The following is a 14,876-nucleotide window of genomic DNA, read 5'->3' on the forward strand; positions in this document are numbered from 1 at the left end:
AAAATTTTTACTTTGTTTTGCTTTTTAAAATTCAGATATTTTAAACTCTGTTTTTTTCCTTAGAAACTTACCTGGTGTGTTTCTGTTCCCTTTTTCCATTCTAGGACTGGATGTCACTTTGGTTCTTGCCTTTGGGGAGTCAGAGTGAAGACCATGCTCCCACTCAGCAGGGATTGGCTTGGCTGATTCCATTGTGGGTTGACCGAGACCCAGAGGTCAGTGTGAAGGAGAATCGAGTCTATTATGTGTGGATTAGAGAACAGATGAAGCAAAACACACATGTATATACATGTTCATATTTTCTAAATAAGATTATTTTAGTGACTAGACCTTAAGCTGTATTTACCCCCTATCTTGAGCAGGTTGGGCTGCATAATAAAGCACCATAGACTGGTTGGCTTGATCAAAGATACTTATTTTCTCACACGTCTGGAGGTGGGAAGTTGGAGATCTAGGTGTCCACCCACATGGTCAGGTCTGGCAAGGACTCTTTCTGGCTTTCATGTGGCTCCCTTTTCACTTCATGCTGATAGGACCTTTTCTCTCTTCCCCTTCTTACAAGGCCACCAGTTCTGTCAGATTAGGACCCAATCCTCATGGCCACATTTAACCTTAATCATCCCCTGGAAAGCCCTATCCTTAGATACTCTGGGAGTTAGGGCTTCCACATATGAAATTTGGGGGTACATAATGCAGTTCATGGCACCCCCATATTCAGCCAAATTCAGAGTGCAGATTAAAAATAGAAAGAGGAAGTATTATAAAATCTATCAGTCAGATTTATAAAGAACAGTGAAAAAATTATTGGAGAAGTCCAGCCATTTTTGAACAGTTTAGAGGAATAGTGGCCAAGTGACATTTGACTATCATTTAATAGAATTATAACACTACACTGCAGTGTTTTATATTAATGAGTTTTCCTGTTTGGCCATTTGTCTACTGATCTTATTTTTTTAAACCACTTTATTGAGGTATGGTTGCCATACAAGATTCTGTACATATTTGATGTGTGCATTTTCATGAATTTGGAGATAAATACACACCCGTGAAATATACCTCACCAGAATCAATGCCATAAACCAGTCCTCCACCTCCAAAAGTTTCATTTTGTCTTCTTTACTGTTTGTTTTTGTGATTAGAACACTTACCGTAAGATCTACCTCTTAGCAAATTTTTGAGTATATATTAATGTCCTGTGCTTACTTGCTCAGTCGTGTCTGACTATGTGTGACCCCGTGGACTGTAGCACACCAGCTTTTCTGTCCATGAGGACTCTCCAGGCAAGAATACTGGAGTGGGTTGCCATGCCCTCCTCCAAGGAATCTTTCCAACCCGGGAATCACACCCAGGTTTCCTGCATCGCAGGGAGGCTCTTTACCACACAAGCCATCAGGGAAGCCCATACATATTAAAGATATGTAGTGTTAACAGCTAGAAGTACATTCTTTAGCCACAGTGAACTTGGGCTTGTTTCTTCACTGTGTTGTGACTGCATTGCTTTTTGTTACCCTGTGGTTATCCCAGGGAAGCTCTATTTTGTAATCAGAATTTGGAAGTTCACCAGAATACATAGCTAGAACAGCAGGAGTACTGTGGCAAACATATTATATCATATCCATCTTACTTGAAACATTTTTCTTTTAAAATAATTTTGGGGCTGAATGTGTTATAAAAAGATAATTCAGTTATTTCTTTTTGAAAAGAAATTTCAAAGAAATTTAAACTGTTTATTTGAAAGAAACACTGAAAAATTAAGGAAGGTAGAACAAAATAATAATATCCTCTTAAAAATGGGAAATAAACAAGAATCATGTTCATAAAAGATATGTAAGTACTGTATGCTTTCTCTCAAAAAAGGCTTTTAAACTGTGGGTTTTTTTAGTCTTCTTATTTATACCTGATTTTGACTTTTTGTGATATTTGCTTTTATTATTTATATTAGGTATAGAAGTTTTATTCATCCATAGATTTATAGGACAGTATTCTTTGTGTCTTATAATTTAGGATTTGCCAAGACAATGTCATAAGAATATGGTATTTTATGTACCAGAGAAATTAAGAATTCATATTATGAAATCAGGTTTTTTTATTTCACAACATTTTCTCTAATTTGACCAGGTGAGGTTCACTTCATTGGGATTAGGATCAGCACTAACCACCCTTGAAACTGGCTGTGTGGCCTTGGCAAACAGTTGTCAAAACATTTCTGGTGGGCTCTGGGGAACGGTGGTGAACATTCTTCTGGACCAGTCGGAATGCAGCATGGTGCGCCGGGAGGTAGGCTTGTCTGTGTGGTTCTTCCTTCCTGTTCCCTTGGAAATCTGTTGTGAATGTTCTTGTAAACCACACTCCCTGTTCACTGCGGTGGACTGATTGCTGACCTTTGTCTCTTCTGCTTGCAGAAAACCCAGATGACATGGTTGTAGAGAGCAGAATGGTATTGATTCACAGTAAAAGCTGGAGTCCTTTGCTCTGAAGGATCAAAGCAGAATTGAGTCTGTTTTAGTACGGATTCTTCTAATTTATTACACGTTAAAAAGTAGTTCACAGGAAAAAAATTATCTCAGTGTTCAAGTTTATAAAGCTTTTCTTAAGATAAGGAGCTGTAAAAATACTCATAGCATGTAAAGAGGAAAAGTCAATGCTATTTTAATTCTCTCTAGACAGTTTGTGATTTTCTTTACTGCTGCTTTTATCAGAGATGATTGACGTAGACCATTTTAGAAACAGTAATCCGATAGTGCTTAGAGACTTGTAAAGAAAACATCTGCTCCCAGGCCCACCATTAGCCAGTTTCCAGTTCCAAAATCCAAAGGCTGTAGGTTTCTTGTTAACTTGTTTCTTGGTAGTAATGCTTAACCATATAGCTTCTTCTTGATTTACCAACTGTTAAGATTATCTGTTGGCCTCCAGTGAAGAGTGTTGAAAATTTCCCTCCCTCCGATCCCCTGTTACTCTGGTTGTTCTCCTTTTATAATGTAATCTTCCATTGAATAGGTAATCAGTGTTCATATTAGTGTGATTATTTAACTTGGCTGTCTTCAGGACCTAGGTCAAGTTGGATTTTTGTAATTTGTGTTTCTAATTTGCCATTTCTTATTGAGAGGAGCTTGTATGAGAGAGGTAGAAAGAGAGGAGGAGAGAGATGTGTGCATATGATCTGAAAGAGAGTAATAGAAACAGGAAATATATTTCTTAAATGCTGCCAGAATAGTTTATGTTTTACATATCATTTTTTGGAAAGACAACATTCTGAAATAGGAAAAAATATCTTTCCTGATGAAGTAATTTCTCCCACTATTATGGCAGTTGGGGAGTTCTCATGATGATCTCTTAGCATGTTCAGCTGACCAGGGATATGCTTTTTTTTGTTATTAAATTACAGTATATTGGTTATTTCAGATATGACAACAAGATGGCAGTATTGACATTTTTTTTTCCCTTTAATTTCAGGCTGCATTTATTTTTCAGAATCTCCTTGTAATTCCAATGCCTTCAGTAATTATAAAGGATTATACTTGGCAGGTAGGTGCCTTTAAATAGTTATCAGCCTTGTAGATCTTTGAGATTAATTGATGATAGAGTTTCAGCATATATATTTTTATATTTGTATATATTTCTTTGGTGATGAAACTTCGTACAAGCCAACAGGATCCCTTAAAAGAGAATATAGAGATCTTTTTATGCTTGATCATATTTACCAGTTCTCTATGGTGTTAAAAATAATTTTAAGCAGAAATAATAATCATTAGCATGGTGTTTACTGTGTTCTAGGCACTGTTCTAGAAGCAGTATAAATATCAACTTGTATAATGGTTTGAGTTGCGAACCATTATTCTCCTCATTTTGTAGAATAAGAAAATTTAGCACAAAGAGTTTAAGTCATTTGCCGTACATCACACCCTTTTGCTTTCAGTCCAGCCAGTTTCTCTTTCCCACTGACTGTATTGTTTCTCTGATAATAAGCAGATTTGTTTGTAGGTAAATGCACATTGATCTTAACATCTGCTTTCTGGGTTAGTACACAGTGTCATAACTTAACCTTTCTTTGGCTTCTGTTGGATTAATTTTCTGTTTCATGTTCTAAACGTTAAGTCAGTAAATAGTTTTAGCTGACTTTTTTATAGCCTGCTGCTTTTTAGATGTTTGGAAGATAGAAAAGTGCTCTCTGTGGGGAGACGGGACATGCTCTCTGCCCCGTGCCTCATCCACATGTCCTCCTCCCATATGTGTGTGTATGCATCACGTTGTGGCATCTCACACCCCAGGGTCTTGGATAAGATCTCAGATTCCTTTTTCAGTTTTCGTTAGAATACATCTTCGGGGGAGTCACTGAATCTAGTTGAGGTGTATTGAGGGCAGCTTTATGGGCATTCAGGTGGTTGTTAAGGCCTGGATCTCCTTTAACTTTTGGAAAATTCATTTTTCCAGACTTTACAAACCTCGTAATGCTGCCAATTATTGAAAATCCCAGGCAGCTTTTGCCCTGGCTCCTCTTGTTTGTTTAACAGGCCTTCTGATAATGGTTGTTATTTACAGTCCGTGTTGTGGTAAACCCATAGGAGAAAAACTAGAAAAGAATATACAGGATTAATATTTATATTAACAGTGCAGTGATTTTAATGCCTATTATCCAGTAATCAGATTTAAAAATGTGTTGTTTTTGGCTCAAATGCGTAGAATCTCTACTCTCATTGTTAACCTAGTGACACTTTTATACTGTAACCTTGTTGATGTTCTGCCAGTGAATTTTTAAAAAAATAATTGAAATAAATGCAAAGGCAAGCCTAAGAAGTTTTCTTGGTTCTGTTAAATAGAACAGACCCGTGTTCTGTATTATAAGATAGAACCATGTGTAGAAGTTCACATTTTTTTTTCCTAATTAGTTAAATAGTCTGCAGTTCCTTTCTGATGCTGCTGATGTGCTCAGTGCAGCCTTGTGGTTCTGCTATGCTCCGCTTCTTCATCACAGAATTAGTTTTCTATTAAAAAGTTGAAAACAGTGGTTTACATATTCTTTCAGAGTCTTCTGCTTTGCCTGTGTTGGCTAGAATCAAAGATATTTTGGGAGCTACTCTAAAATAGTACTTGATGATGAAACTTCTACTAGTCTTAAGCAAAATTAGAAAAGTAAGTCTAATTTTCGGGGGGTCATTTTTAATGTATGCTCATTTTCTTCCTGTCTTTTTTTGATCTGCTTTGGTTATTAGTTTTTGTTTTTAAGTGTCCTCAGTTGGCAGTGTAAGTAGTTGGTAATCTAGTATTTGTCCCCCGGTTGTAAGAAGTCTGTGCTGTGCTAAGTCGCTTCAGTCAGGTCTGACTCTTTGCGACTCCATGGACTGTAGCCCTCCAGGCTCCTCTGTCCTTGGGATTCTCTAGGCAAGAATACTGGAGTGGGTTGCCATGGCCTCCTCCAGGGGTATTTGTCCCTCAGTTTTTAAAAAGTTTACTGGTGCTTTAAATCTCAACGTGGAAACAACTGCTCTAGTAAGGGAGAAAGATGGTCTTACGTGTAGAAAATGGAATTTTATAATCTCCAAGAAGCGTGACCTCCACTGTTTCACTGCAGCCAAGAAGGAAGATGCTCCTTTTTCAGTGCTTTAAAATTACAACTGTCTTTGGTAGAATGATGAATAATAATCTTATTCAACAAGATGTTTCATTTACTTGTCTTGATGTGTATTTTGAAGTGTTATGGGGGATGTAGCAGGAAGTAGCATTAGTATCTAGATGCTCATGGTTTCCAATAAGGGGTCACTGCTTCGGTGCCCTCTCAGTGGACATAGCTAGACTGTCTGCATGTGTTCATGTCTGTTGTATAGAGATGGCCGCCTCATTTATAGTTGTAGTATGTGCTGTTTTCATATTTAATGGGAGAATTATCAGTGCATATTTTCATTTTCTACTGTGTTCATCATAAATCATTATGGGTATTGATTTCACAAAACAGTAAAATGCTTGGTGTCAGAGAAACAATTTCATTTTAACTGAATTCTTAACATGTAGTTAGGAATTTCTTATGTATTTAAGGTCATTTTTTTCAATTTATACATTACATTATAGCATTTTACAAGTTTATATACAGCAAAATAATTCCTTTTTCTTCTTGAAAACATACTTCTTATATGTAATTTTGTTTTGCTTTAGTTCCTTTTGAATCATAGCTAGTGGGTATGTTAGTACCATGACATGTTGAAGTAAGAGGTTTAATTTTAATCATATCCTTAAAGAGAAGAGTTAAGGAGAAACTCATCTTAATGTAATTCTACCTTTAACTTGTAATTCTACCTTTAACTCTTACTTCATCTTCCTGGATAGTAAGTTTATTTTCTTTGGCTTTTATTTATTTATTGATTTACTTTTCCATTTATTTTTATTAGTTGGAGGCTAATTACTTTACAATATTGTAGTGGTTTTTGTCATACATTGACATGAATCAGCCATGGATTTACATGTATTCCCCATCCCGATCCCCCCTCCCACCTCCCTTTACACCTGATCCCTCTGGGTCTTCCCAGTGCACCAGCCCCAAGCACTTGTCTCATGCATCCAACCTGGACTGGTGATCTGTTTCACCCTAGATAATATACATGTTTCGATTCTGTTCTCTCACAACATCCCACCCTCACCTTCTCCCATAGAGTCCAAAAGTCTGTTCTGAACATCTGTGTCTCTTTTTCTGTTTTGCATATAGGGTTGTCGTTACCATCTTTCTAAATTCCATATATATGCGTTAGTATACTGTATTGGTCTTTATCTTTCTGGCTTACTTCACTCTGTATAATGGGCTCCAGTTTCATCCGTCTCATTAAGAGCTGATTCAAATGAATTCTTTTTAATGGCTGAGTAATATTCCATGGTGTATATGTACCACAGCTTCCTTATCCATTCGTCTGCTGATGGGCATCTAGGTTGCTTCCATGTCCTGGCTATTATAAACAGTGCTGTGATGAACATTGGGGTGCACGTGTCTCTTTCAGATCTGGTTTCCTCGGTGTGTATGCCCAGCAGTGGGATTGCTGGGTCATATGGCAGTTCTCTTTCCAGTTTTTTAAGAAATCTCCACACTGTTCTCCATAGTGGCTGTACTAGTTTGCATTCCCACCAACAGTGTAAGAGGGTTCCCTTTTCTCCACACCCTCTCCAGCATTTATTGCTTGTAGACTTTTGGATAGCAGCCATCCTGACTGGCGTGTAATGGTGCCTCGTTGTGATTTTGATTTGCATTTCTCTGATAGTGAGTGATGTTGAGCATCTTTTCATGTGTTTGTTAGCCATCTGTATGTCTTCTTTGGAGAAATATCTGTTTAGATCTTTGGCCCATTTTTTGATTGGGTCATTTATTTTTCTGGAATTGAGCTGCAGGAGTTGCTTGTATATTTTTGAGATTAATCCTTTGTCTGTTTCTTCATTTGCTATTATTTTCTCCCAATCTGAGGGGTATATTTTCACCTTGCTTATAGTTTCCTTTGTTGTGCAAAAGCTTTTAAGTTTAATTAGGCCCCATTTGTTTATTTTTGCTTTTATTTCCAATCTTCTGGGAGGTCGGTCATAGAGGATCCTGCTGTGATTTATGTCGGAGAGTGTTTTGCCTATGTTCTCCTTTAGGAGTTTTATAGTTTCTGGTCTTACATTTAGATCTTTAATCCATTTTGAGTTTATTTTTGTGTATGGTGTTAGAGAGTGTTCTAGTTTCATTCTTTTACAAGTGGTTGACCAGTTTTCCCAGCACCACTTGTTAAAGAGGTTGTCTTTTTTCCATTGTGTATTCTTGCCTCCTTTGTCGAAGATAAGGTGTCCATAGGTTCGTGGATTTATCTCTGGGCTTTCTATTCTGTTCCATTGATCTATATTTCTGTCTTTGTGCCACTACCATACTATCTTGATGACTGTGGCTTTGTAGTAGAGTCTGAAATCAGGCAGGTTGATTCCTCCAGTTCCATTCTTCTTTCTCAAGATTACTTTGGCTATTTGAGGTTTTTTGTATTTCCATACAAATTGTGAAATTATTTGTTCTAGTTCTGTGAAAAATACCGTTGGTGGCTTGATAGGGATTGCATTGAATCTATAGATTGCTTTGGGTAGTATAGTCATTTTGACAATATTGATTCTTCCAATCCATGAACAGGGTATGTTTCTCCATCTGTTTGTGTCCTCTTTGATTTCTTTCATCAGTGTTTTATAGTTTTCTATGTATAGGTCTTTTGTTTCTTTAGGTAGATATACTCCTAAGTATTTTATTCTTTTTGTTGCAATGGCGAATGGTATTGTTTCCTTAATTTCTCTTTCTGTTTTCTCATTGTTAGTGTATAGGAATGCAAGGGATTTCTGTGTGTTAATTTTATATCCTGAAACTTTACTATATTCTTTGATTAGCTCTAGTAATTTTCTGGTAGAGTCTTCAGGGTTTTCTATGTAGAGGATCATGTCATCTGCAAACAGCGAGAGTTTTACTTCTTCTTTTCCTATCTGGATTCCTTTTACTTCTTTTTCTGCTCTGATTGCTGTGGCCAAAACTTCCAACACTATGTTGAATAGTAGTGGTGAGAGTGGGCACCCTTGTCTTGTTCCTGATTTTAGGGGAAATGCTTTCAATTTTTCACCATTGAGGGTATTGCTTGCTGTGGGTTTGTCATATATAGGTATGTTCCTTCTATTCCTGCTTTCTGGAGAGTTTTAATCATAAATGGATGTTGAATTTTGTCAAAGGCTTTTTCTGCATGTATTGAGATAATTATATGGTTTTTATCTTTCAATTTGTTAATGTGTTGTATTACATTGATTGATTTGCAGATATTAAAGAATTCTTGCATTCCTGGGATAAAGCCCACTTGGTCATGATGTGTGAATTTTTTAATATGTTGTTGGATTCTGTTTGCTAGAATTTTGTTAAGGATTTTTGCATCTGTGTTCATCAGTGATATTGGCCTGTAGTTTTCATTTTTTGTGTCATCTTTGTCTGGTTTTGGAATTAGGGTGATGGTGGCCTCATAGAATGAGTTTGGAAGTTTACCTTCTTCTGCAATTTTCTGGAAGAGTTTGAGTAAGATAGGTGTTAGCTCTTCTCTAAATTTTTGGTAGAATTCAGCTGTGAAGCCATCTGGTCCTGGGCTTTTGTTTGCTGGAAGATTTCTGATTACAGTTTCGATTTCCTTGCTTGTGATGGGTCTGTTAAGATCTTCTATTTCTTCCTGGTTCAGTTTTGGAAGGTTATTCTTTTCTAAGAATTTGTCCATTTCTTCGAAATCGTCCATTTTATTGGCATAGAGCTGCTGGTAGTAGTCTCTTATGATCCTTTGTATTTCAGTGTTGTCTTTTGTGATCTCTCCATTTTCATTTCTAATTTTGTTAATTTGGTTCTTCTCCCTTTTGTTTCTTAATGAGTCTTGCTAATGGTTTGTCAATTTTGTTTATTTTTTAAAAAAGCCAGCTTTTAGCTTTGTTGATTTTTGCTATGGTCTCTTTAGTTTCTTTTGCATTTATTTCTGCCCCAATTTTAAAGATTTCTTTCCTTCTACTAACCCTGGGGTTCTTCATTTCTTCCTTCTCTAGTTTCTTTAGGTATAGAGTTAGGTTATTTATTTGACTTTTTTCTTGTTTCTTGAGGTAAGCCTGTAATGCTATGAGCCTTCCCCTTAGCACTGCTTTTACAGTGTCCCATAGGTTTTGGGTTGTTGTGTTTTCATTTTCATTCATTTCTATGCATATTTTGATTTCTTTTTTGATTTCTTCTATGATTTGTTGGTTATTCAAGAAGCGTGTTATTTAGTCTCCATATGTTTGAATTTTTAATAATTTTTTTCCTGTAATTGAGATCTAATCTTACTGCATTGTGGTCAGAAAAGATGACTGGAATGATTTCAGTTTTTTTTAATTTACCAAGGCTAGATTTATGGCCCAGGATGTGATCTATTCTGGAGAAGGTTCCGTGTGCACTTGAGAAAAAGGTGAAATTGAATGTTTTGGGGTGAAATGTCCTATAGATATCAATTAGGTCTAGCTGGTCCATTGTGTCATTTAAGGTTTGTGTTTCCTTGTTAATTTTCTGTTTAGTTGATCTATCCATAGTTGTGAGTGGGGTATTAAAGTCTCCCACTATTATTGTGTTATTGTTAATTTCCTCTTTCATACTTCTTAGCGTTTGCCTTACATATTGCAGTGCTCCTATGTTGGGTGCATATACATTTATAACTGTTATATCTTCTTCTTGGATTGATCCTTTGATCATTATGTAGTGTTCTATTTTGTCTCTTTTCACAGCCTTTATTTTAAAGTCTATTTTATCTGATATGACTTTTGCGACTCCTGCTTTCTTTTGGTCTCCATTTGCGTGAAATATTTTTTTCAGCCCTTCACTTTTAGTCTATATGTGTCCCTTGTTTTGAGATGGGTCTCTTGTAGACAGCATATATAGGGGTCTTGTTTTTTAATCCATTCAGCCAGTCTTTGTCTTTTGGTTGGGGCATTCAACCCATTTACATTTAAGGTAGTTATTGATAAGTATGGTCCTGTTGCCATTTACTTTGTTGTTTTGGGTTCGCGTTTACACAGCCTTTCTGTGTTTCCTGTCTAGAGAAGATCCTTTAGCATTTGTTGAAGAGCTGGTTTGGTGGTGCTGAATTCTCTCAGCTTTTGAATTCTCCTTCATATCTGAATGAGATCCTTGCTGGGTACAGTAATCTAGGTTGTAGGTTATTCTCTTTCATTGCTTTAAGTATGTCCTGCCATTCCCTTCTGGCCTGAAGGGTTTCTATTGTTAGCTCAGCTGTTATCCTTATGGGGATCCCTTTGTGTGTTTTTTGTTGTTTCTCCCTTGCTGCTTTTAACATTTGTTCTTTGTGTTTGATCTTTGTTAATTTGATTAATATGTGTCTTGGGGTGTTTCACCTTGGGTTTATCCTGTTTGGGACTCTGGGTTTCTTGGACCTGTGTAACTATTTCCTTCCCCATTTTAGGGAAGTTTTCAGCTATTATCTCCTCGAGTATTTTCTCATGGCCTTTCTTTTTGTCTTCTTCTTCTGGGACTCCTTTGATTTGAATGTTGGGACGTTTCACATTGTCCCAGAGGTCCCTGAGGTTGTCCTCATTTCTTTTGATTCTTTTTTCCTGTCTGCTTCATTTATTTGCTTCATTTATTTACACCATTTTATCTTCTACCTCACTTATCCTATCTTCTGTCCCTGTTATTCTACTGTTGGTTCCCTCCAGAGTGTTTTTGATCTCATGTATTGCATTATTCATTTTTAATTGACTTTTTTATTTCTTCTAGGTCCTTGTTAAACATTTCGTGCATCTTCTCAATCTTGTCTCCAGGCTATTTATCTGTAACTCCATTTTGTTTTCAAGATTTTGGATCATTTTTATTATCATTATTCTAAATTCTTTTTCAGGTAGATTCCCTATCTCCTCCTCTTTTGACTTGGTGGGCATTTTTCATGTTCCTTTACCAGTTGGGTATTTCTCTGCCTTTTCATCTTGTTTAGATTGCTGTGTCTGCAGTGGGCTTTCTGTATTCTGGTGGTCTGTGGTTCCTTTTTGTTGTGGAGGTTTCACCCAGTGGGTGGGGTTGGACAATTGGCTTGTCAAGGTTTCCTGGTTAGGGAAGCTTGCGTCGGTGTTCTGGTGTGTGGAACTGGATTTCTTCTCTCTGGAGTGCAGTGGAGTGTCCAGTAGTGAGTTTTGAGATGGGTCTATGTGTTAGGTGTGACTTTGGGCAGCCTGTATGTTGACGCTCAAGGCTATGTTCCAGCGTTGCTGGAGAATTTGCGTTTGCTCTGGAACTTATTGGCTCTTGGGTGGTGGTTGGTTTCAGCGTAGGTATGGAGGCTTTTGGATGGTCTCTTATTACTTAATGTTCCCTGTAGTCAGGAGTTTTCTGGTGTTCTCAGGTTTTGGGCTTAAGTCTCCTGCCTCTGGATTTCAGTTTTATTCTTCCAGTAGTCTCAGGACCTCTCCAACTATACAGCACTGGTAATAAAACTTCTCCACTAATGGTGAAAAGATTCTCCACAGTGAGGGACACCCAGAGAGGTTCACAGAGTTACGTGAAGAAGAGGAGAGGGAGGAGGGAGATAGAGATGAGCAGGAGGAGAAAAGGGGGTGCTCAAGAGGAGAGAGACAGATCTACGCAGTTCTCTGTTCCCAAAGTGTTCTCCATAGCCCAGACACCCACAGAGATTCTCAGAATTGGATTGAGAAGAGAAAGGGGAGGGAGGAAATAGAGGTGATCTGGGGGAGAAAAAGGAGAGTCAAAAGTGGGAGAGAGTAATCAACACACTCTTGAGTAAAAATGGGTACTGAATATTGGATTCTTAAATGTCCAAAATTGATATCAAATACTGAAAAACAAAGATTAAAAATTTAGAGTAGAGATTAGACTCTTAAAAATACAATATTAAAAACAAAAACAAAAAGACAAAAAATTTTAGAAATATATATGAAGTTCAGTTTAAAAATAGGGCCTCTTTTTTTTTTTTTTGCAAGTTTATAGTGAAATGAAAATGAAAATTAAGGAGTAATAGAGGACTTTAAAAGAAAATAAGAGGAAAAAAAAATAAAAAAAATTTTTTTCTAATAAAAAAATAGTAAAAATACATGAAAATGATAAAGAAAGTTAAGGAGTAATGGAGGAGTAATAGGGAATTTTAAAAGAAAAGAGGAAAAATTTAAAAAAAAATAGAAAAAATATATTTTTTTAATTAAAGAAAAAAAGGTGAAAATATATTTAGGAATTTCTCTGGAGCTGTTGCGGTCAGTGTGGGTTCAGTTCAGTTTCAGATAGCTCCTCATTCCAGTTTACACTTCTCGATATCTATAGGCCCCTTCCGGTGTAGTCGGTGTTAACTGCAGGGATTTTAATCTGTTGCACCGGTCCCTTCTGAAGCGGTTCCCTTTGTTTATTTGGCTTCTGTTTGCCGGTCTCTTCAGTGTCTAATTTCCGCCCTGACACAGGTGGGTGGAGGTGGTCTCTTGTTCAGGTTCGCTGGTTCAGTCGCGCTGTGGGGAGGGAGGGGCGCTGCAGGCAGATATCGCTGGCGTGTGTGGGGAGCACTCGCCATGTTCCGGCCACACTGGGTTTGCCCCCACTCACGGGTGTGTGCTCTCCCCGTCTACACTGCTTAGGCTCCTGGCTGCTCTGTATGGAGCGTGCCCTGTGTTGCGTGTGGTTCCAGTTTTCGGGTCGTCCACAAAAGCGCGGACTTGATTGGGCCTGCGTTTTGTGTCTTACCCGCCCGAGCAGCTCAGGCAGCCAGGAGCTTGACGGCGCACTCTCCCCGGGTGCAGTGAGCCTTCTCCCCTCCGCGGCCCCAGCCTCAGTTTCCGCGCACACCAGTCCGGTGCGTGCGCCTTGTGTCTGTTCTTGGGAGCTGGCCTCTAGCCCTGACCCTCCCGGCGGATGTCAACCATACAGAATCTCAGGAAACTGGTTAGAAACTGGGAGCCTGTTTGCAGTTTGGTAGGGGGTGCCGTCTCTGGGGCCGAGTTTGCCCCTTTCCCCTCCCCACTGCCTCCTGCCCCTGGCGGCGGATGGGCCGGTCCGCAGCCGGCTAGCTCTTCTCTGGGATTGCTCAGTTCTTCCTTTGTTCTGCCAACGGCCCGCAGTGTGTTAATTTTCTCTCTGTCTCTTGCTATCCCACAGTTTAAGTTGCTATCTCACCTTAGCTCCCTCCGATTGCCCTCAGGGCATTCAGGCCCGGTCCTTACCCTAAGCAATGCCGCCGGCTCCTCTCCGTTCCGCCCCCACTTGCTGGTGGTGGATGCGGGCATCTGGGGTACTTTTCTGCTGGGAGTTGCTTTTAGGCATGTAATCTGTGGGTTTTATTTATTTTTCCTCCCAGTTAGGTTGCCCTCCGAGATTCGAAAACTTCCCCCAGACCCGCAGGTGAGAGGGTTTCCTGGTGTTTGGAAACTTCCTCTATTATGACTTTCTTCCCGGGAAGGGTCTCCGTCCCTAGCTCTTTTGTCTCTCTTTTTATCTTTTATATTTTGTCCTACCTCCTTTCGAAGACGATGGGCTGATTTTCTGGGCGCCTGATGTCTTCTGCTAGTGGTCAGAAGCTGTTTTGTGAAGTTTGCTCAGTGTTCAAATGTTCTTTCGATGAATTTGTAGGGGAGAAAGTGGTCTCCCCGTACTATTCCTCTGCCATCTTGGTTCCTCCTGGATAGTAAGTTTTAAAGGTTCATCTTTCCTTGGTGATCAGGGGGCATGAGAAGTGTGGCACATATACAAATTTCATAGTTAATGCTATATTTGCAGACCTTTCCTGTTGGCACTTAGCTTTTTATTTTTTGTTTTTATTTTTCTCTCTCTTTAAAACAGAACTGTTTTAAAAGTCTGAACTATATTATCATTTTCGGAAAAATAGAAATAGTTTTGAACTCAATTCTGTTCAGTTCAGCTGCTCAGTCGTGTCCGACTGTTTGCGACCCCATGGACTGTAGCATGCCAGGCCTCCCTGTCCACCTGGTGATGTGATAATTTGCATACTTTAAACTGATCCTTGGCATACTTTTCACTGATTGCTTGGTTTTTGTCATTTTGATATTCCAGAAAACATCATGAGTGGCACCTCAAAAAATTATTTGGAAAAAAAAGTGCAAAGAGATTAAAACTATGCAATGGTAGATTCTTCTCAGCCTTCAACTGGAAAATGTATATGTGTGTGTGTTTGTGCATACGCATGTGTTTGTGTTAGCGTGCACACATGTGAAATGCCCTTGGAAGAAGGGTTCATTCAGTGGAAAATAAAGTGACAAACAGATTTTACTGTGGATATTAATGAATGTTTTCACTTTATCTAGCTTACTGATAGGCACAAAAATAATTTTGAATAAAATAACTTGAATCACATTGTTTCAGATATTTTAATACAAAT

The 14,876-nt window shown here is 38.4% G+C and overlaps 1 protein-coding gene across 4 annotated transcripts in view; it reads left to right on the forward strand.

Annotated features, from left to right (window-relative positions):
* Positions 1-14,876, forward strand: part of RTTN (rotatin) — a 118,777-nt gene that overhangs the window by 63,806 nt on the left and 40,095 nt on the right. For all 4 annotated transcript variants that reach the window (XM_043889088.1, XM_043889087.1, XM_043889089.1 and 1 more), the window contains 3 exons: positions 105-215; positions 2,119-2,277; positions 3,454-3,525. In XM_043889088.1, coding sequence (XP_043745023.1) covers positions 105-215; positions 2,119-2,277; positions 3,454-3,525 — 342 coding nt within the window. The remainder of the gene's footprint in view (positions 1-104; positions 216-2,118; positions 2,278-3,453; positions 3,526-14,876) is intronic.

Source organism: Cervus elaphus, chromosome 27, assembly GCF_910594005.1.
Source record: "Cervus elaphus chromosome 27, mCerEla1.1, whole genome shotgun sequence".
Taxonomy (NCBI): domain Eukaryota; kingdom Metazoa; phylum Chordata; class Mammalia; order Artiodactyla; family Cervidae; genus Cervus; species Cervus elaphus.